Source organism: Cheilinus undulatus, linkage group 8 (assembly GCF_018320785.1).
Source record: "Cheilinus undulatus linkage group 8, ASM1832078v1, whole genome shotgun sequence".
NCBI lineage: Eukaryota > Metazoa > Chordata > Actinopteri > Labriformes > Labridae > Cheilinus > Cheilinus undulatus.
In genome coordinates this window covers 23,435,172-23,458,951 of record NC_054872.1, presented here as the reverse complement: position 1 = coordinate 23,458,951, position 23,780 = coordinate 23,435,172, and the positions used below count along the sequence as shown (strand labels likewise).

Sequence of the window (23,780 nt, the reverse complement as noted above, 5' to 3'; positions counted from 1 at the left end):
ATTCTTTGATTCATTAAAAACCATTAACTCACTCATGTGTCTCACTGTATTTCCTGCTCTGCAATGCAGCTAACATGGGCATCTTCCCACTTAAAATTTCAAGCCAATAACCTTCTGCCCCACCCTCTCTCAATCCAATCAAGTGCAACCACTGCAACCCTACTCCACCCCAGCCACCTCCATCATATCCCATGGGTGCTCTGGTCCAGCTCCTGCATGCATCCTTCATCCCTTCATCGCTAATTCCAAGTCATCTCATCAGTGTCTGGGTCAAGATTCTCAGAAGTCCATTCCTCATCTTACCTTATTCTTTCTGTTATCGCTACCAGTGAAAGCCTCACATTCAAGCTCATAAAGACATCATGATGGAGTCTATTTGTCAAGACATTTCACAATTTCAAACATTTCCAAACTTTTAAAATAAATCATTGTTAAACTCTTACTGAGTCTCTCCTGACTGAAATACTATTAGTACCATCAGTGTGTGAATGGCTACAGGTAACATGTAGAGTTTAAGTGCTTCAGCTTTGACCACTTTGATCAGTCACTATACACTTACATGTACAGTAAGGTGGAGCTTCACTTCAAACTCAGTCAGTATATCTAAGTGAACGTCTGCCCCTTGTCCCAGAAGCCATAGCGTCTGTCTAAGAACAACACACAGTGTTACACTCCCATCCTTCTGAATTTTAAATGTCATTCAAAAAGAAAAATAGGCTAGGAGAAAAAATCCTTTAAGAGGCCACTTTATCACTTCATGAAACTTTGATAACCTGCCATTGGGTGTAGCTCAGGGCTACAGAACTGTGCAGTGTTCAGTGTGTTATGCAGCTTATGTGTGGCTCCGGGGTAAGAATTCTTTTACTGACATAATGAGCTGTTGTAACCTGTAAATGATGGCATTACTCCTTTAATACTCATAAATGATTACCTTTTACAGCATGTCAAACGTCATCATGCTGAGGTGAAATCTAAGAATACATAAGATAAGATGATTTATTTGTGTAGATTAGTTTTAATTATATAATTTCTTATATGTTTTTGTGCCTGATGAGGTTTTTTTTTTTTTCTTGGTCAAAATGTTACATAACACATTGAGAGAGACGAACCTTGCGTGAACTTTTGTTTTATAGCTTTGGACTTTGTCTGAAAACAGAAAGCTTTATAACTTTGTCCATCCACTGTTCACTGCTTTCCTCAGCTGGTTCTCGTAGGACTGACTGAAAACAAAAACAAAAATAATCAGGAAAAAAAAAAAATTCTAAAAACAAGCTAATGGGAAGAAAAGAAGTAATGAAAGAGACACATAGAGCTGTCCAAAATCTTTTACTGTTGTGTTTGTTTCAAGTTTGTGGTGATTTTTTTTACGATCACATCAGACTGAAACAGTCCAAAGGAAACAAGGAATTCTGTCCAGGAGCCTTCCTGATGGTCCTGAGGGTCACCCCAAGGTCGTCACAAGCAGAACTGTTAATGCGCAATGGATGTCATGACCAGGTGGTCTCATGTGGTGATGTCAGGATACATACAACTGCCTCTCCCTGTGTGTGTCAGAGAGAAAACATGCTCTGGGTGTGCTTCTGTGTCTTTTTTGGGGGGGTGGGGAGGATGTTTGTTTTTGTTTCTGTTTCAGTTCACTGACAGCACACAGATCCTCTCTGTCTACATGGGGCCCAGGAAATGAAACAGTCTCAGAGCAGAGGAGGGGTCTCCTGTGAGAACGGGATTCCTTTACTCATCTGCTCAGGCTTCCTGTGAAAAGATCACACAACAGTGCATATGTATGAAGCACATTGTCTATTTCTACAAGGAAATGTTATGCTACAGTTCAGTTTTTGTTTTATTTTGATTAACATAACCCTGAGAAAGGATATTCAGCATTTAAGTTTTTAAAAAGTAAGTAAAAGCTATGAGATCCAGTCAAATCTTTTACATATCCGTGCCTACAGAGCTATGAAAATCAGGTTATTGGGTTACATCACTTGGAGAAATTTCAAGTTCACTGTTGGACGCCACAAAAACTTGAACAGGGCGATATCCCTCAACTTAAGGTGAACAGGAGTTGGCACTAGGGTAAATGTGTGAGAAGTTTGTTGCTTTATTTTTTCTTTTGTTTGTCATGTCTTAAGTCTTATTAAAGATATGTGTTTCAGCCTGTTTTAAGACAGGTGAAGAGAGCCTTTGTTATACACATACATTATGCCCCTTATTTCAAAGTTAAAGCTGCTCAAATATAGCTTGAAGTCCATGCAGGCAACACAGCTGACCTCACACAAGCCCTCATCAGCTGATTTGCTCTAAACACGCAATCAGCTGCTCATACTCATACTGCCATATTTAAACTACTCTAACCTGGCTATGCTTTGCTGCTCCCTCTGCAAGCTGCTTCATGCAACCGTCCTCCACCCCAGCTACTCCTTTATTATGCTTGTGACTTATCATGTTGTCACTGATGCCTGCTTTACTCTGTTTCTGTTGCTGCTTCTCCCCCTGCCTCAGGCTTGTAGGCACAGGAAAGGCAGGAACATGTGCCGATCCTGCTTGATGGTTTCAATGTAGGCTCATGGAAGGGAAAGGGGCTTCCAAAACAGCCACAGGGTCAAATATAGATCACAGGAATAGGTGCAAACTAATAACAGCTCATAAAGAGAAATAAATACCCCAAATCATGTCTTTCTTGACAAAGTGGTCCTGACTGAATTTCAGTTTCATAACCTGAGGACACTACTCCTCATAAGAGTCCGCCTATTTCCCTTCATTTTGCCGCAGAATGCTAATGTTTGTTTCTGCATGCAAATTAGCTTAGCAATTTACAACCATGGTCTATTGAGTAGCATAGCCAGCAGAACTGCAAAGTGTAATTTTGAAACTTGTGGTATTTTACAATCAAGGGGAAGAGTGGAAGATGCTAACATAGTCTATGCTTTGATATTTTTGAGAGGAGGTTGGGATTATGCTCTGGAACATCTCTAAGCCTCTGATTTGACCAGCTCAGAAAAGTTAAAATAAAAAGTCCAAACACAGAAACTAAAAAGAAATTCTAAAAAATCTGATTGTCATTAAGTCAAACACAGCATTTTTTCACATTCACAGCAATATCTTCCATCAACCAAGCAAAAACCTCTTAGTTGAAACAACAGATGCAGCATTAGATTGCATTATTGGCCATTATGCAATGGCTGATTGGTGTATGGGTCAATGTCATGACGCATGTTTTAAAGTAGCCGAAAGTTTAAAAAATATCTAAAAGGAGTGAAAATTATTAATATTCATACTAATCCCTTTCACTTATGCCCATTTTACTGCCCTAGTCTAAATTTTCAGGTTTCAATCAACTTTGAGAGAATAAACGGGCAATTTAGGACAAAATGTCAATGTGGTGTAACCAAAAAAAAAAAAAACTGGTACAAAAAAAAATCAACTTTTTTGAAAAAGGTGAAAATCCCAACTAAACACTCTATAAACTGTCCGGGCATAATATTACACTAGTACTGTTGAATATTAGATAAATGTCTTGAATAATTATTGTTTTGTGTATTTTTGATAGTTTGGGGAATCTTTGGAGTTCGGTTGACTTCCTAAAATGTCAACGCGGTGTAACCACCATTCAAGGGGCCATTTTGCTAATATTTTTAAAAAAAGACATTTTCAAAGGAAATTATGTCACAAAGATAAACATCTGATGATCATAACTGGTAAATCTCAGGGTTTGTATCTCTGATTAAAATCTGAAATAATCTTTGTTAAAAAAAAAAAAACATTATTTACATTAAAAGTACTCTTTGACATCTTTATACCAAGACCATAAGCTTCCACAGGTGTCCGTGATAATGTCTGTTAAATTTGATTTTAGAGGGAAATGTCAAATGGTGTAACCGGTTACACCATTTGAAACCTATTAAAAAATCTGTATTTTATCAATAAGCAGAACTTTGTGATGCTGATTAAAGATGTAGTAAGAAGTAACTTGCTGTTAAGAACCATTTTCAAGAGTTAATCACGGAATATTTTTTAAATATGGGATTTATTCACAACTGTATGTGATTTCTGTTAAGCTAGGATAAAATGATTTTGTTGAGTAACCTTTATGTCTGTTCGGTGTTAACATTTCATTCCCTGAAGGAAATAAGAAGTACCTCTATGAGTGAAAGTATCAGGAGTAAGGCCCTGACTGTTGGTTTTCCTCACACACCAAACAGCAGTTTGGAGTACACAGCCTTCTTGCAGTCTGGGTGGGGTCCTGGAGTGAGTCCAGCCTCTGGATCAGACAATCCTACTGGGGGGTGTTAACCCTCATTTGGGCAATGATGAAGAAACTTTGTGGGGTGATTTGGAGGAATGCTGATCTGAGTGGTGTTCTGTTGTTAGACTTCTCTGCTGGCTGTCCACTGCCCATACTAACTCTATGTTTGACCACACTAGTCCAGAGACTGATGATGTAGCTGTCTTATCAGATCTGCCCCTGTACGTCTTGGAGACTGAGGTGAAGAAGGGAGAAGGGCTTTTAGCTGATCACCAACAGTTGGATCAGATGGTGGAGTAGGCTGTCAGACAGACCTGGTAATCCTGAACAGGTTGTGAAATGAACTGAGACCTTCAGGTGGAGGTCCCTGCCTAGAAGATTTTTCAACTCCCATCCAAAAGAAGTTGTCGTGCTACCTGGCGGAGGTTGGGGACATGGAGTCCAAGTGATATTTAAAGCTCCCATATTGGGAGTGGTTGCATCAAGAAGACCATTGGTGCCTGTCATGATAGCAGCCTGAAAACCCACTGATGGAGGTCATCAGGCTGAAGAAGGAGACCTTCTGGGCTTGGCCTACTCTGGAGTCTCTGAAAGCAGCAGACAGGATGTAATCCTGTAATCCCAATTTTATTGGGAAAACTTTTAGGGTTCTCCAAGGATGTTCTGGAAATCTAATTGTCTGGGAGAACATGTTCACATACAACATAAACATGTTCGCAGCAGGAGTGGAGGAGTGCTGGTCTGGACTGTTGACGCAAAGATCACTTTGAGGAACTCCGTAATCTACCTGCAGAAGTCCTACAATCATGTTCCTCTAAGGATCATGTGGAGAGTACCTTGGGAATATGAACCCTGGGGCTGTTGCTGTGAGCCATCCTGTCTCTCATAGTAGATGTTATGACTGTGTCCAAAATTACTCTGCATTCACTATATAGTGCGCTACCTATATAGTAAAAACACCATTTTGTGTAGGTGTATGAATTCTGAGTGAGCACTGTTATTCACTACATAGTGCACTAATTCTGTCCCACAATGCATTGTGTAAAATAGTGAATAGCCGAACCATTTGACATTTTCAGCTCATTGTAGGCTAACTTTTTGACAAAAAATGTAAAAACTTTATTTTAAAATACCTGAAACCAACTGAAATACAAAATTTACATTCTGACAAACCAAATGGATGCTTTAAAACTAGTTGTTTAGTTTTAGGATTTTTTTATCTTGACAAACCTTGTTTTTAACTGACCTGTACACAGAGACATTTCCCAAACCAATATAAGGATCTCCCTTATTGCACTGAACAAGTTTTTGGTCATGACATAATACTTATAGCCTGTATATAATGCAAACACAATGAGGCCCAATACTGAGCCTTTGGGAACACTGCAGAAAACGGTAGCAAGAAACAAATGAGGAAAACACCCACATTTTATCATTTATCCTCTGAAAAAGTAGGGGGTTTATACTGGATGTGGGATGACACAAGGGTTGAGCCATTTGTTCCAAATAAACATTGCGGTCCTGGGCTTCCAACCGGTCAGGGTAAAACCAGTGACCAACGTCAACACACTAAACTGAAGAACGGAAATCTATAATATTTTTATGAATAAGAAAACACCGCTTCAGCTGTGTATCTGAAATTTAATAGTTGATAGTACGTGTCTTGTTCCTATCATATTAAAGAAAAATAGTTTTGTTTATTTTACTTGGAGTGGTGTTGCCTGCGCAGTCTTTTATCAATAAACTATAGCGCTTTTGGTAGACAGGCAAAATGATTTCATGAGAAAAGGAACTGCTAAGTTTTATATCTTACTATTAAATCTGACTGACAGAACAAGATTTAAAATGATCAATGAAACAGCTGGAACACACCAGGGTAGTTTAATGCTCCTAATTTACTGCTTGTGGCTATTTAACAAGCATGGTTTAAATCTTGGAAATGTATTCTAGTAGTTAATTAGAAATCCATTATGTTCAAACAAGGGCCAACTGAAGGTTTTCTCTTACTGTGGAATTTTTGTTGTGTGCCATCACAATATTAAATTCCAAGGTCAAACACTGGATTTGGTTCAGTTGTTACTGTTTCATTTTAAATTAGTTTCAAGCTAATTATGAGATCCTAAAATGCACCTGGAATCAATTCACCTCTAGACATTCATTCCCACAAATTAAATTGATGGTCTGTACAAATCATGGATAGAAAAATAAAACAATCTGTCATCAGCTAATACAATAAAGTTTCAGAATCTGTTTGTGCTTTAGATGCAATGTTCAGTTTCACAACAGTGCTCTGGCATTTACTTTAATCCTTCATATTAAATAGAAGAAAAAATATGTCACTTATTTGTTAAGGCAACCATAATCTGATATTTCATGTTGATGTATGCTGCAGTGGAACATGGCTTGGATTAAAAAACATGCACATTTCCTAAGTGAAATTCATAGTGGTAGAACAAATGACTGATTTATGTGTTTTGATTAGGCTTCATTTTCCATCTGATCTCACTCAAGGACAGGGAAGAAATGCTGTTTGACAGAAATTTTGGTTTCAAGTGGGGAATTTGCCATATCCAGAGGTTTTCCAATGATCTTGGAGCAACATCAAGACATGGAGCGTTTAATGATTTCATTCAGATTAATATCAGCACACAGCCATGAAGTTTTAATAACCAGATTGAGCCGATGTGCTCAGTGACTTGGTAGCCAAAAACTGGAGTCACACGCAGCAGGAGGATTGTGGGGGGTTGAGCAGCCAGCCGACCTCGGGGGTGAAGAAAAGTTCTGGGACATGGGGAAAAGTTAAAATGTGGAACAATGACTTTAACTGGACCTCAAGTAAACAAACCCACATCATCTTGGCCTTTGGTCCTCACTCATGAGTCACCACCATCACCCGTCTTTCAAAAGTGGAAATCTTCAACAATTCCCTCCAAATCAGTGCTGATGAAGGGCATAACCAAGCCTTTCTCTTAAAGCAATACTTCCTGTCCTGTTCCAGGAATAGAGTGAGGGGGCCATCAGTGAAAGAGGCCTCGGTGATGGGCCCCTAATGATGTCAAACCAGGGAGAAATGATCCAGAGGGCAGCATCACAAGGCGACTGTAACCTGAGCTTCTGAAAACACCTTAGATCACTTTTCAGGAAATTTCCTGGAAGGTTATATTACACTTCCTCTGAAAAAAAAATAAAGCAAGGTCTGTTTCGAGACATTCTGGGGCTTTTGTTATTTTCAAAGAAAGATCCTGTGAGAGTGAAGTTAGGAATTGTCATGTAATTTCATGTTTAAACATTTCAATATCTTTATCCACTTAAAGATTTTTTTTTCCACTGGAGGTTATAGAACAAATTCTAAATCTCAAACATTTAGGTTAACCTGTTAAATACAATCTCTAAAATCAGATCAAGGGGCACAGATTTACCTCTGTCTCCATAGCAGGTGACGTCTTTAAAACCCCCAGAGTTTTCGCTAGAGCTAGCTAGCATTTATCAAAGCACCACATTAAAATGTATAGTTTAATGTGAGTTTCAAATCTCATTTTTGATGAAGGAATATGGAGATCTATCAGAACAGCTACAACATTCAAAATAAAATCTGATTAAACTTTTGGTAAGGTAAGGGTAAGGCTTAAGGTTAGGTGAGGGTACCAAAAGCTACAAGTTAAAAACCTGACCTGCATAACCTAATTAGCCTACAGAACAGTCTGTTTACAGGAAAAAAGCTTGTCCTCCATAAAATTGTTAACATAGAAAGCTTAGGCTATGTAGCATCCATAAGCTGCGTAAGCTAAACTGATAACATAGTTTTACAGCTAACATAGCTAAAGCTTTAGCTCACAAAGCTCATGGATATCTATGCTAACGAAGCAACAAAGCTAAAGTTAGCTATTTAGCTATGCTATCTATGTAGCTTATGCAGTTATGTTGCTTTGGCTAAAGCTAACGTTGCTACACTGGCTTACATAGTAACATTATTGATGTAGCTAGTGTAGCTATGAAAGCATTAGCTAAAGATAATGAAGCCAAAGCAAACCAAGTGTATTTAAAAATGGGTCTAAACATAATTTACCCCCTGGTAATCCATTTACCAACCTCCGACCGTTTATTCTGTTTAATTTATGGAACGTGCTTAGCCTGAAAGGTTTACAGTGTTGCCACTTATTTCATGTTTGTAATTACCAGATTTGTTTATGAATAAAGTTGAATTTTAAAAAATCTAAAACTGTAAATTCATTGTACCAGCAAATCACAGCACTTCCACTCTGACATCTCATACTGAGGTCTACGGTCTGAGGCCAGACTGTCTTGTTAAAATGAGAAATAACAGATGAGTTTGTCAAAAGAGATGCAACCTATGATGGAGCTACCATCTAAACATTCTTAGATTGACTTTTGCAACTCCGGACCAGACCAAAATTACTGGTATCTTGGACCCTTTTGAATATTTCTCCCCTGTAGCTAATGGTAATTTTCCCTGCAACCCTCCCTTATTTAATGTATTTGCCTCTTGCCACTAGGAGTGGCATAAGGGTTATATTGTTAACTGTAAGCTAGTTAGCTGAGCATGCTAACAGCTGTAGCAGCCTAACAACTTTCACTCTTGTTTAAAGAACTTTCCTTTTGTTGTGCTGGCAGGGTAAAAAATAAATACTCAGAACACTAAATTTTTGGTATTCCTCTTAATGCTTCACATTAGCATGTTTGACAGGGACTACATGGGAAGTTACAGTTGCTACGCTGTTCAAAGGACAATAAAGAAAACAGCGGATTCCCTAAAAAATCATTAGTGTACTTTTTTGTCCCAATATGAGAGTACTGTTTGAATTATGTGACCCAGTTGTTGTTCAGTTTAAACATGTGTGTCTGTGTGAGTGTATGATGCTAAATTTGCAGGCAATAGTTTGATCTTTGCCACAGAGCCGAGGGTGTTGACCCTTTGTGTTCCCATAAAATCTCTTTTATAGATGAAGGAGGCGGATGTTATTCTGTGCTTGCAAATCTATAATCCCAGATTCCCGACAGGATTTTTTTCCCCCCATTTATAGATGCAGACGTGTGCTTATGAATCTGGCAGAACTTTTGAACATGTTTTTGTGTAAATCTTTCAGCCATGAAACATCGGACATCTGGTATGGCAATAATAACAATCAAATTAAAAATACTGAAAGGATGACTTGTTCACATCCAAACACTGAAGATTATACAATTTCATATGTTGGATTGATGGTTCCACTTTGGTTATAACAGTGTTTGGATGGGGACAGAGTGGAGGATCAGGGAGGGCACTGCCCCCCTTAGAGGGTAAACTCTACACACTGCAGCCATTCAGTTGGCCCGGCTCTCTGGATAAAGTTAGGATTGTTTGTCAGCGAGCTGTAATGCCAGGAATGCTCAGTGCTGGCTCCCCCTGTGTGCGAGTGTCTCTCACACTTTATTTTGCCTCTCCAGCAGCCGTTTGGATCTGTGGTGACACCCCCACGCTCCCTGAACTCTAAGCGAAATAACAGATTCTATTTCTCTCCTGAAAGCTATTTTGGTAAAACCCCCACCCCCATCGAGTTACCCCACCCTCTGCCTCCCTCCCCACCTCCTGAGTAGAGACTGTCCTGTCTCTGCTCTGGGCTGACATTTTCTAGCATGTTCTATCCGGCTATCATGACATCACTTTCTAAATGAGTAGACACATGAACCTGAATGCACACAGACACAGGCCTGGTGATTCACCGCTACGTGTGTCCAGCTGCATCCAAGTCCAACTGGTCTCTGATCTAAATCTGCTGTTTGAGCCTTTTAAAGAGATTCATGAAGTGACATCTGCTCCTCAAAGAAAAAGGCAAAAGGTCATCTTTTTGTTCTTATCTCTTTGTTTTTGATTTAAAACACAATTCAGGCACACTTCAGAAGTTTATGAGCTGTTACTAACGACTTTATTATGAGCTGATATGGGCTAATACGTGGTTTATTAAGACTCTTACATTGTGGATTCTTTGTATTTTACAACACTTTTAATCACCAAGGACAAACACAATTTTTTGATGATTTTAAAATTTTGTTTAATTGACAGGTATTTAAGGCTTAAAACATCTATCTAGTTCTTTAAGAAATTTGCTGTTTTTAAATAAAGGATCTTTTAGTTGATGAAGAAGTGTGCAAGTATTCTACCACCTGTTGTGTGGACTAACATGCACTTAACATGTGATGTAGCTGTATACGTCTGAGTGAAGTATTTATTTCCACCACCCTGGAAGCTTCTCGTTCAATATGATACGCAGATGTTTGGCATGGCTGGTTTTAACCGTAAACACATAAGAGTACACAACATGGACTAAGAGTTGATGTCTACCAGCTCTAGAGCTGGCAGAGACAATTTTCCAGTGCAGTTCAGCATTTTCTGTCCAATAAATGCAAAAACACCCTTAGAATCAGTGAAGTTGAAAAAGTTCACCTTGTAATAATCAGAATCACTTTTCCATGGCAAATCAAATTCAAGAAAGGGCAGGACTTCTGATATTGTCCACAAAAATTGAGGATAAACTACCAAACTCCTCTTTTTGAGGATTTTTTCCAACTGGTGGCTCTGGACCCAAAAGTGGGTTTTTGTGCCTTTTCAGGGCTTTAGAGATTTCTTCAGAACTCTCCAGCGCTTTGTCTTCAACCATTTCTTGGTGCTTTTTGAGGTGTGTTTCGGGTCATTGTCCTGCTGGAACACCCATGACCCCTGACGCAAACCTAGCTTTCTGACACTAGGCCCTATATTGCAGCCCAAAATTTTTTGATAGTCTCCAGATTTCATGATTCCCTGGACACAGTCAAGGCACCCAGTGCCAGAGGCAGCAAAACAACCCCAAAACATCTTTGAACCCCCACCATGTTTGACTGTAGGTACTGTGTTCTTTTCTTTGTAGGCCTCATTCTGTTTTCTGTAAACAGTAGAATGACCTGCTTTTCCAAAAAGCTCTACCTTAGTCTCATCTGTCCAGAAAATGTTCTCCCAGAGGGATTGAGGCTTACTCAGGTACATTTTTCCAAACTCCAGTATGGCTTTTTTATGTCTGTTTGTCAGCAGTGGGGTTCTCCTCGGTCTCCTGCCATAGTGCTTCATCTCATTCAGATGACCACGTATGGTCCAAGCTGACACTTTTGCACCCTGAGCCTGCAGGACAGCCTGAATCTTTGTGGAAGTTGACTGAGGATGTTTATCCACCATTCCAACTATTCTGCGTTGCATTCTTTTGTCAGTTGTTCTATTCTGTCCACGTCCAGGGAGATTAGCCACAGCTCCATGGGTTATAAACTTCTTGATTATATTACACACAGTGGACAAAGGAATTTCATGATCTCTGGAGATGGTCTTGAAACCTTGAGATTGTTCATATTTTTCCACTGTTTTGCTTCCTAAGTCCTCAGACAATTCTCAGCTCTTCTTTCTCTTCTCCATGCTTGGTGTGACACACACAGGCACACAACACAAAGGTTGAGTCAACTTTTATACATTCTAACTGGCTTCAGGTGTGATTTTTATATTGCCAGCACCTGTTACTGCCACAGGCGAGTTTAAATGAGCATCACATGCTTGAAATAAAATGATTTACCCACAGTTTTAAAAGGGTGCCAATTATTTTGTCCAGCCCATTTTTGAGTTTTGTGTAAAATTATGTCAATTTTGTCTTTTTTCCCCTGATTTTTTTTTTTGTTGTTGTTGTTCCAATGCACGTAAAAAGGCAATAAACATGTGTATACCAAAACATTTGAAATTGCAACAATATCTGGGAGAAATGGTGTATTTTCTGGAGAAATTCCAGGGGTGCCAATACTTTCGTCCATGTATTCACTTCTGCTGGCACTACTTCACCACTGACCACGAGTCCCCTTCTATTAGCAACAATAGCATAGATGAGAAGCGCCCTGACACTGAGTTTTTAAGGCGCTGCAAGTACAAAAAAGGTCAATAAGTTAGTACATTCATATGGTTTGGCACATTCATGGCAGCCACATTGCCATAACTTTTCCTCATTTTGATAAGTGTCTGATCTGGAGCTGGACCAGGAACATCTGTCAGAGCAAATAAAAACATGAGCTCACAGATTTGTCTGGTTCCCAAGGTAGGACATATGTAGAGACTATATTGTTTTTTTTCCTCTTTTTTATTTCAACCAGTGATCAAATGGGGAGTTCTTTCGTACTCTGTTTGACCTCTGAGTCAATGGAAGAAAGCTTTAACTCGTCAAGGCCAAACAGGATTTATTGCTTTGTTCCTGTCCATATTTTTATGCTACCATTTCTATCCAGGAACAACATGTATCATCATGTTTTTATTCTTTCCATGTTTGATATATTCATCTAAGTTGATATAATGAGATTATCCATGTCAAAACTAAGCTATGTTCAAAAAGGCATTAAAGTAAAGGCATCAGATGTGTTTATCAGCACACATCCCTGTATAATTTTATTGACATATCCAGTATAACCGCCGGCTTTATGTCTCACATGTGGTCAGTGTGAGTTTCTTCAGCCTAACATACAAGCTACTTAGTTTGGCCACAGTTGTTCAGTCTTGCCTTCAATAAAATATGAACTTCTTAACCTTTGCCGGTCATGTGCTCCAGCTACAAACCAACAGAGAGACAACAACCAGCACATCTCATCCAGCTGAAGCTGCACTGTCAGCCTGCTCAACTAAAACATGTGTTTCCCCTTTGCAATCTCTGGATGATGTCACATCCACAAAGTCATGTGCTCCCCAAGTACAGCTTAATTTAAAACATCTCCATTTCCTGACTCAATGCGGCGTGATCTGGATCAAGCCTCAGAAGTTTGTCTCACATTGCAGGAGACACTGAATTCCCCCCTTGGGGACAAATAAAGTTTTCTGAATTGCGTTGAACTGAATTGAACACCGAGAGAAAGTATGCGCCCAACAGAGACACAAAGCGAGAAACTCCCAGTGATAATGGGCAAGTGGAACATTATAATCGCCCCTTTGAGTGAAAAAAACCTTTTTCAGGAGAGGTAATAGCACAGATACCAGGCCAGCGTGAGTTTGATTTGTGTTGTGGCGTAAAATTGTGAAATCTCTGTCATTACTGCATCTCTGTCCTGTCATCACCCTCTTTTCACGCAGACGTGCACAAAAGTTCAGCCCACACACACAAGCACACATGCACATTCCCTGCAAATGAAAACTGAAATTAAACGTCTCTAAAAAACGTAACCCGATTGTGGTTTGGATACAATATCTGTGTCTACCATGTAAGCTTCCATTTACCTCTCACAAAGTGTAACATCACTGTACCTTTATGCATATAAGTGCATTAGGTTTGCTGCTGAAGTGGAGGAATCTTGCCTGTCTAATGTACATAAAGATTAAATATTGACCTATGACGACCTACATATTGTGTTTCAGGTCAACCTATGTGCAAACATTAAATAGAAGGTTCAGGTCTCTTTCTGTCCTGCTTTATGCATTGTAGTAATGATTTGTGCCATAAATAGCAAAGCCATACACACTTTACATCTGACTGTAGGACTTCAACCAACCTTCAAAATGCTAATGGCTAAAATGCACTCAAAATAAGTGAGCAATCCACAACATTTCAGTGTTCACAAGATTTTTTCTCCTTTGTCGAAGCAACATGCTGTTTCCTATGCTTGAATAAATGGTAATCAGGTTCAGGGGAGACCGCCAAACAAGACGATGAATAACAGGTAATAGAATAAGTCAAGCACTTAAAGTTTCCATAAACTATGTCTCAGTGCAGTCAGGTAAATAGGAAAATTGTATTAGGAAACATACGCATCATGTTAGTAATGTACAAATAAGGCACTGAGCAGCATGAAGAGGCCATAACCTTGGCGAATGTTTAGTTTATTAAAGTCTACAAAATTTCATTTTGGCACCAATGAACCAGCAAAATTTAAAGAAGAGTGAATAGCTCAACTGTAACAATTCTAATAACCTTTAATTATGTTCAGGTGTTGTGTTGAATTTTGAAAGATGAAAATGAATCATCTGCCAGCCCTGAAAAATAAAACATAATCTTCATGTAGCCTGGCTTTGAGTACCAACTAGGGGATGCATAGACTAGACAGTTTGTTGACTAGTTGGCTTTACTGCTGTGTGATGACCCTTTTTGCTTGAAGATGACTGCAACCAGTAGCAGCACATTAGGTGTGTGGAAGTACTACATTGTAAACCACATTGATACCAAATGTTGATGCTGTATTTACTCTGTAAAATGTTTGTAAGCTGTCTGTTGTTCACAGTCTATAGAATATGATTGGCAAATATAAACTGTTGGTTGTTCCAAACTATTCCCTTTTCCTGTGGATTTGTTCATGATGTCATAAATGACAACTTGAAGTCGACTCAACCTTCGTCATGTGACTGTTGAAATTCATTGGTCGGACTAACATCCCCCCGGGCAACAGCCCATGTATGGTGTTTAGGAATGGCAGAATCTTTTAATTAATCTTGTAAGGTGATTGAATGAACGTTCTGTCCATCACGCTCATTGCAGGCCAATCACAGCAACAAAATGCAAGACATAACTGGCGTGTGCAGGGAGAGTAACATGAGCTTCATAGGCAGCTGCTATCATGGTTAAGTATCAGTGGAGCCAGTTGGTAATTTACACTCCTGTCCAAGCAAGTCAGGAGAAGAGTCAAAGCATCTTTTCCTCCTCGATAAGCTCTTCATTGTGGTTCTTTTCCCCAGTTATTAACACACTTTTTTTTGCCTTTTTTGTCAAGAACTTGCATTACCCTAGCCCAAGTCAAGGTTGTCCCTCAAAACAAAACACAGCTGAATGATGGTTTTTCTATTTACTATGAGATTACCAGCATTTTTTTAAACTATAAACATTTTCTATTGTCAAAAATTCAGCTGGGTCAGGCCTGGGTCCAAGTCTGACCTACAGCTCCTTTCCTTTATGTATTTCCTCTCTTTCTCTCTTTCTCTCTCTCTCTCATTGCCTTCTCAATTCCCTGCTCAAATGAAGGCATAAAAAGCCCAAAAAAGGAATCTAAAAACATCCCATAGTTCAATTTAGCCCCAAGGAAAGCTGATTTTATCAAGTCCAGATAGGATGGGATTTTTTACATGTGACTATTATGACTCAAGTTTTGCACTGTGCTCATGGGTAAAAATCCCACCAACAGATTGGTGGTTTAGAAACAACCCAGCAAAAATGTTAATTTATCACACCATAACTGATTTGGTTCAGAAAAAATGATGACTAGTCTGTTTTTGACCAAGCATTTTAGAAACACCAATTTACACAACTTTTTCACACGCTGAATGGTGAACAGAATGACTTTATACAACTTTTTATGTTAAATTGGTGGACTGGCCCTTTTTAAGAAAAAGATATTTGGATTTTGTATGAAAAAAACAACAATGGCATCTGATCAGTCTTGTGTTATCAGCTTATGTTTCACCCCTGTTTGGAAAAGCCCATTACTACAGGTTACATACAGTACAGCATCTCCTACATATAGGCAATGTTTTAGCAAGCCACCCAGGTATATTTGCAGCCACCCACGTATACATTCTGACTATTCCTTTCTTTCTTTTCTTTTTTTTTTTGTATATAATTCTCATCATGATGCATATCATAAACCAATCAAGGGTGGCTTATGGGGCTTAAGCCTCGAATGTTGGGCCTTGCTAACCATAAAATGAAAATTAGATTCTTTAAGCCAAACATAATTTCAAGATAGTCTGATCTTTCTACCATGAGCAACTTATGCAACTTTTAAAAAATACTAATATAAATACTAACATTGATCTAAAAATAGAGTTTTCAGTATTTTTGAAAATAAATTAATATTTGTAACCCCATGTGTTGCTTTTTTATGTTATTAGTTTGAAAATTCATAGCTGCAGTTATAAACTTGAACACCAAATTCCTACCCTACCCTATCTAAAACAACTTCAAGAAATAAACATCACACATTTTAAGGAGGCAGACATGAAAATAATTGAACTTCAACATCTTCTTATTTATAATGATGAAACTTGCAGCTCAATTAGATAAAACATTTATGTAAGCACTGCATTCTTTTCCAAAATGAAGTATAGATTTGTTGCCATTTTTTCTAAACTTGTGTTTACTACTGCGTAAAAGAAAAAGTGCATACAACTGCCCAATAAGCAAAAACTTTTTGGGAAGCTGCTCCCTGGACGGTCCTTTGTTTGGGCCTAACCCTGAATGTTTGACATGTCAGGTTTTGCCCCTACTGCTGGTGTCATCCTGTACTCCTGCACTGTGATACCTCATCAGCAATAAGCCTCTAAACAAGAAGATCATCTGCCATCGAAATGGAGTGATGTTATTGCTCAGTGTACTTTCAGTTTCTTCGTTGAAACAAGCCTCAGAAATCTGGAGAAACTCTTGTTATTGAGTTTTTTCATGTTGCCAAGAAAAAAAAATGAGCTGTTTTCCTGTTTTGTTTTGTTTTCTCATTTAATATTTTGGCCTATTTGACTTACACAATACAGAAATATTTTTTATGGTAAATCTTATGGTGAATTTATGGACTATATCATTATTAGAAGAAAAATAAATTGATATGAATAAGTAAGTCTGGAATGCTGCAGGTATTTATCCATGTCCACAACACAGATCAGATTTTCATATCAGGATTGTTTTGTTTGGTTGAAAGGTTTATTCAAAAATATAGACTTCAATTAGGCCTATTAACACAATGGATGGCTATGTAGGCTTTTATTTTGACATGGAGGCATTTATTTGGAAATGTTCACCTTTCCCATGGGTCACATGATTTCCTTTTCTTCAAGGCAATCGTCAAAGCAAGAAAATGAAGACACAAAGTTAAAAAAAATTGTTGGGCCCATTTTTTAAAATTATGTTGTGATTTCTATCGAAAATTGACTGAAATGAAAAAAAAAACTGAACACCGCCGGTTTTTCAGTTTCCTTTTTACAGGAAAAAAGGGAAAACAGCTCCTTTTCTTGTTTTTCTTTTTCTTTTCTTTTTTCAAAAAGCAAAAACCAGAATAGCTGGAGTTTTACCTGATCTGAGGCTCGTTTCAACCAGGAAATGGAACTGCCTGAAAGTACACTGACCCTTATCTGAATGTCTTTATACAACACACTGTAAATGAATTTCATCATAAGGAAAGAAAAATAAAATATTTTACACACAGAACAGACCGGACAGGATGGCCATCCCGACTGCTTAAGTAATGTCTTTCTGTGGGACTGAAACACTGTAGCCCATATGTATTATGTAGGATGTACTGGATATACTGGTCTTATGGTAACTTGGAGATGACTTGGTTCATACAGTAGACAGAATGGTTAATCTGACCATGTGTGCAGGAGAATATGACACCAAGGTAATGGATTTAATATTAAGCATAATTGACTTTATATTGGCTCCAGTACTTGGTACTTTGTTCTAAGTAAAATACCCTTGAGCACCACCAGTGCCCCCAAATTTAACAGATGTAAGCAGAGATAAGGTTGTGAATGTGTAGCCTTTAATAATTCCACAGTTTTGACGCTGTCTTTAGTGCCAGACTTAAAAGTCTTGTTGGAGTTCACTTGAACGGATGTGACCAAATCTGTCAAAATAAGCTTTTTATCTGCACGGCTGATGTAAATATCAGCTCAAATGTGAGTGTTTGGATTTTTCCAGGTCTGCTTTAAATCTCTGTGAGCAGTCTTTTGACAAACTTTACTGTTTCAGCTCTGCCCCGTATATTTTTGATTTTGACTCAGACAAAATGACATGGATATGGTATCAGTCAAGCAAATGGTGCTGGGTTTCCAGTGGTAACATGGAAGGGAGAACAGGCCAGCCTTTGTTAAAAAGCTTTAGTATCAGTGAAGAGAGAGAAGCCATTGTGCTTGAGAAAAGCCTCCTTATGGTTCATGTCCTCAGATTGTAATGGATCCTCGGCCCCAGTTTAACAAACAGTACTCACTCCAGACGACAGTATATGCATTTCATCAGGCCTGTTACTGGAAATGAGGGGCCTTGTTGTCATCAGATTATCGAGTATATGGAACAAACCTTCATCCATCCAATGCTACAACAGACAAAAGCTTCTCAAAGGGTCAATAAAGACCTGCTGTTTATGGAGCAAGTGTGACGATACAACTTATAATCATGAATGTTGAAGCAAATTTCAGATAGTGGCCCGTTTAAACGGACTGCAACCCATTAAAATGCCAGCAAGGGCCAAGGTTAAAAAAATGACCACAATACAAAAACACTGTAGTTTTGCCTTTTTTAATCTGACAAAAATGAATGCCTCTGTTCCTGAAAAGAGAGACAGACATGTAGAAAACACTGGGTGCCCTGCCCCTCACTTTACAGATGGTTTCAAAACATTTCATGGTTCATTTTAGGCACTTGGAATCATAAGAACATTCCCTTTCTGAACAACAAATACATCTTTGGTCCGGTATGTAATTAAAAATAAAATAAAGCCAGAGTATGAAAAAATACCAGCTTCAATGTTTTTTTTTTATCTTCCTCAAAAATGTATTTTGGACATATATAAAGCTTCATAAAGACCTTTTAATACTTAAACATGATATTATCGCTACATCTCAGAAATGACCAGCAATCTTACAGATGTTTTGCAAGACAAAACAAGTGAGAGAAAAAGTGTCGGCTCAATCAGGACAGCAGTACAGGATTGTTAAGTCAAGTCACATTCGGCATACATGGGTTCCTTTTGTTTTGTCTTTTTTTTCAGTCCATTTCCTTATAAGGATAAAGAGCATGGAGACACATCTACCTCTCTTGAACAGTTCAGCTACAGGGCAGCCACGTCTGATATGAATTACTGCACGGTGAAATCTGTGGCTGCTGCACATGTGCTATATAATAATTACTGAAGTTGATGTCCTGCACATACGGAGCCGGCTGGTAATAACACGTGATATTCGTTACAGTGGGGATGGCGTTCTGCTCAGCTAGCACCCTCAGCGCCAGCATGGAAATGAGGCTGAGAGTCTGGCGGCGTTCATGGCCCATCAGACACACGGTGCTCTCGTTCACTACGTGATGCAGAGTCATCAGGCACTCGTACCGTTTGTGCTCCATGCCTGCAAAGTGGTTCTGCAGGTAAGCCTCCAGCTTTCTTTGCTGCTCTCCTATGTCTGAAAAGTCAATGAAGAAGCGCGAGCACATGTAGCGCTGCATCTGCTTCATGTCCGCTTCTGAGGAGGGTCTGAACCCCCGCACCAGCAGGTGGCAGTACTTCAGTAGGCCGCCCCCTCTGATCTCCTCAGGGCTGCGTGTGGCTATGGTCCTCTGACAGAGGTGCTCCATAGCCTCCATGAAGTCTCCGTACACGCTCTCCCCAATCACCGTGGGATGAAAGTTCTCAGACATGGGTGTCTCTGAGCAGCGGTCAAACAAAAGCAGCGAGTCGAGGCAGATCTGGAAAGAGTCCACGCTGAATTCAAACTGCCGCCGTAAAGAGTCCACAAATTTAAGCTCCACATTTTTGCCAGTGTTGTTGGACAGCGAGATGAGACTCCAGCGATCCGTGTCATTACAGACTTTGACCAGTTTCTGTACATAGGCCTCTTTGAGGGTCAGCGCAGTGATTCGCTCCTTTGAGACCCCGGCTGGCAGGAAGTCAAAAAGGCAGTCCAGCACCACATCTTTCACCAGGCGGAAGGCCTGATCGTCTTTCAGCGACACACCAAAAATCAGGTCCAGGTCCTTGTAGCCTAGTCCTGTATCCTGATGGAGGACGTGGCTGGCAGCCGAGCCGTTCAGTCTCACGTCTTTGACACACACGCCTCGCTCCTCCAGCCTTGCCCGCACCACCTGGACAGGTACAAGACAAAACATTTTGTTAATGACACTCATGAATTCTCCTTTTAAAAATGCCTTGAAAGATGCAGAAAATTACAAAAAGCATCCAGTTAAACCACATGAGTCTAATGGAAATCAATAGTTTGTAATGGCAGGATCAATACTGCTGCTCTCAAAAGTCCATTTCATCATCATCAGCATCAGTGTGAATGAAACTTAAGAGCCCATACAAAGAGCAGCAGAGCCTGGGAGCCTGTGCTCCTCCAGGTCTGTCTCCATCTTTGAAGAATCATCTTATTAGAGTGACAAGATCTATAACATTGAACTACAGCCATAAGAGAGGGAACGTACTGTGTAGGACTACAAAAAAAGAAAAAAAAAAACATTTAAGCTAAACGTTAAAATCCTAGTGTCACTAGGAGTCAGCAGCATTTCCCTTCCTCTGTCCCAGTGACCTGGAAGATGTTTGAAAGTTGAGGTCTCGCCTCAGTGCAGACACACAAGCAGGGGATGATCTACAGCCGGAGAGGGTGTGCTAACTTTTCTATGAGCAGACACAAAGGAGGAAACAGTGACATAAGTCACTAAACATACACATTTAGCTTTACTGCCTGAGGGGGAAAGACACACGCATGTCATAAAGCATTTTCTTCTAAAAACAATGTCCTCAGTGGAAACAAATAACTGCAGCTTCTTAATATATGTGGTGACTCATTTGATTTAGTGTACACCCATCAAGCTGACTTGATGCTGTCATAGCAGACGGTGACAAAAAAAAGCCTGACATATAATCATAACTCTAAACAAATGAAAATAATGTATGCATATTAAACAGTTGAACCTACAGAGTGAATTAAAACTGTCACACATTTGCATACAATCTTAAATCTCCCTACCGGCACTGACCTGTCAGATTAGAGTCTGTTAACTCTCTCTCCCATGGTGATCAGATAACAAGCCAGCTCTATTTATACACACTGGGTCAGGCTACAGGCACATAAACATTTAGAGGCAAGTTGAATAGAAGCTGCATGATAAGTGGTGAGGAATCAGCTATAAAGTGATGCTGGTTGGGATCAATATCCAATCAGAAGCAGGAATATTTGTGCTTTAGAGCCAAATAGAGGGTTAGGCTTACAATTAACACCTCTCCATTTGCTGCCCCCTCACTACAGGTATGCTGTCGTTCATACCTGAATACAGGTGAATGGTATAAACTCACCTTAACAAAGTTTACCTATGCAACTCTTGTGCAATGTAGTGTCACTTTTTCCCTTCCAGTTGATAAAATTAAAAGGGAAATGTAGTTATGAGAACGCATATTTTACCAGGTATTATAAAATGCAACAATTTCATATAGTTTTATGGTGAGTCCAATGGTGTAAAAAGTACCAAAACTTTTTACAAACTACATCTTATAAGGGGGCTGACTATGTTAGAATTTGCAAGCAAACTACCTACACACTGTATAAACTGCACAAGATAGTTGCAGCTTTGTGGAACTAATACAGTACTTATATTTTTGCAGCATGTGGGAGTTATCTTGTAATTCTTGATCATTTGATCAAGAATTACAACACTTACTACACTTACTAGGGCTTTTGTTGCCTTTGTAATGAAAGAGGTAGCAATATCATTTGATTTTTCTAGTATAATATAAGTTTAAATTCTGATACAATGGCATCCCTTATTCAATGGGTTTTTAGCTGTACAGCAAAGAATAGAGGGTGTTGTTATCTTCCATCTCAAGTTACGACTCTGCAACTCTATGGACTTGTGACGATGCAGCAGGACAAAGGTTCTCCCCCTCTGATGATGCAGAACAGCAAAAGCAAGTCTTTATCTCATGCTAAACAGTGTCACTCCTCACCATCATGACAGGACATTACCTACAGATCAATGTTCAGCCAAGGAAGCATGTTTTAGTATGATTAAACTGCACAGGGTTTCCACAAATCCAGGGGAAATGGAGTCCCCACATTTGGGATTCAAACCTGCATTTAAAGCTTCCTGCACGCTCAATGGAGCATTCATCTTTCCACAACCACAAGCATGAAGCTCCCGGCTATGCAGGCTGGCTGAGCTCATCCTGAATATGTCGGTGTGGAAATAGGATGGGATTAGACAAAAGTTACCCAACTGGCAAGAGAAATAGGAACCCGCTATTTGGTCGGTTTTGATTCAGTTAGTGTAAACTTTGCACTATTTAAGGACATGTGATAAAGTCACAGAGAGGATGGAAGTGGAGGGACTTTGGCTCTAAACTTTTTAATGATAAAGCTCCTCTCTAGATTTCCTCCAGGCTGTTGTTCATATGTGAGACACTCATTCAGATCCTCCCATCTCTCTACTTGGTCTAATTAGAAGAGCAAACTACTTGCATCCAGAGACACAATAGTGTCATGGATTTGCTACAGATACAAGTGGGTGCACATTTAATACAGCAAGCCTAAGCTGTCATGATGGAAGCTTTTCTCAAAAAGGGGAAGCAGTTCATACAATATGATGATGTAATTAATCACTGACTACAACTGGACATTAAAGGATTACAAAAACTGGATCCCTTCTATTCTGGGTTGGTCACAAACTGGCATTTGGAGACCACCAGAGATCCTGGACAGCTTCACAGGAGAGTATCAGACAAGCAAAGTGTACTTCACTTTCATATCAAGTCCCTTAAAGTGAGAGAGTATCACAAAATGACTTTTTGACCCACGAGTTGAATTATTTCCTCTAAAAATTAGTTAACAGTGTAGTTATCTCTCTTCAGTTTTTCTGTAATGTATAAAGGTTGGATGTGATGTTTAGTACCTGGACAATCTGGCGTGGTTGCACGGACAGAGTGGGAAAGTTTCCTCGGCCGTGGATGGGCACAGCCTCCCCTAGGATCGAGTCCAAGCGCTGCACCTGATCCCAAGACAATACACAGAACCTCCGACTCTGATCCGAGGCATCACCGCAAGACATGTCGAAGTTCACTTTCAGCCCCCCTCCCCAAAATAAATGCAATACGGAGAATTTAAAACGGCGTTTCCTTTTTCCTCCTGTTGCTCGGCTCTGTGTCCTCTCTCTTAAGCACCAGATATATTCCTGCGGATGTCAGATCCGATTAGAAATGTTGGAGTGAAGAGTAGAAAAGTTAGTGGAGTAGGACTTGTGGTGGTGACAGTGGGATTGTACGCTCCCTCTCGTGTGCGCCGCTAAAATCCGGCCAGTCTGCAAAGAAGCGATTCATCAGAGGGTTTAAATCCTCCTCATTAGCATGTGCGCTCTGATTGGCTGCCGTGTTTGGCCATTGATTATGGACGCCCTGTCTGCACGGAACACCCTTCGTGTGACGCGTTTAAAGCCTCCTCCTCTCTGCTTGCTATCTGCATGCTCGCAGGGTTTTCCCTCACACCGGCCTACTGCTCCACTGCTCTCATGATCTGCGTAACCTCTGCTGCAGCAATTATCACAGTCAGATTAAATATTTATCCATTTGTTCCTGATGTAAAGATCTTTGAATTATTGCAGAAATCAGGTTACAGCTGAGTAAACATGATGTATTTACCCTACCGTGATGCTTTTCTTTATTTACTAAGGGAATGTTTGCAGAGCATGCAGGATGTTTTCTCCAGCCACATACTGCGTCACAGTCATACTATGAAAATTACCACTGTGGTTTTTTTTAATAATCTTAAATAGAAATTTTATGGATGTAACAAGGACCTTAAGATACCTTTCCAAATTAAAAT

The 23,780-nt window shown here is 39.5% G+C and overlaps 1 protein-coding gene across 1 annotated transcript; it reads right to left on the bottom strand.

Moving 5' to 3' along the window:
- Positions 1 to 18,468: 18,468 nt before the first annotated feature.
- Positions 18,469 to 23,248, bottom strand: tent5ba (terminal nucleotidyltransferase 5ba). Its single transcript, XM_041792747.1, has 2 exons — positions 22,855 to 23,248; positions 18,469 to 20,055 (listed from the first exon to the last, which is right to left on the bottom strand). Exons 1-2 carry the CDS (start codon positions 23,008 to 23,010, stop codon positions 19,027 to 19,029), a joined length of 1,185 nt encoding a protein of 394 aa, XP_041648681.1. The 5' UTR covers positions 23,011 to 23,248; the 3' UTR covers positions 18,469 to 19,026.
- Positions 23,249 to 23,780: the final 532 nt, after the last annotated feature.

Bases quoted from the DNA above. Each gene is read 5' to 3' on its own strand.
- tent5ba (XM_041792747.1), bottom strand. From the start codon at position 23,010: ATGTCTTGCGGTGATGCCTCGGATCAGAGTCGGAGGTTCTGTGTATTG. The intron at 20,056-22,854 runs GTACTAAACATC...GTACCTGTCCAG, and splicing joins AACCACGCCAGATTGTCCAG to GTGGTGCGGGCAAGGCTGGA.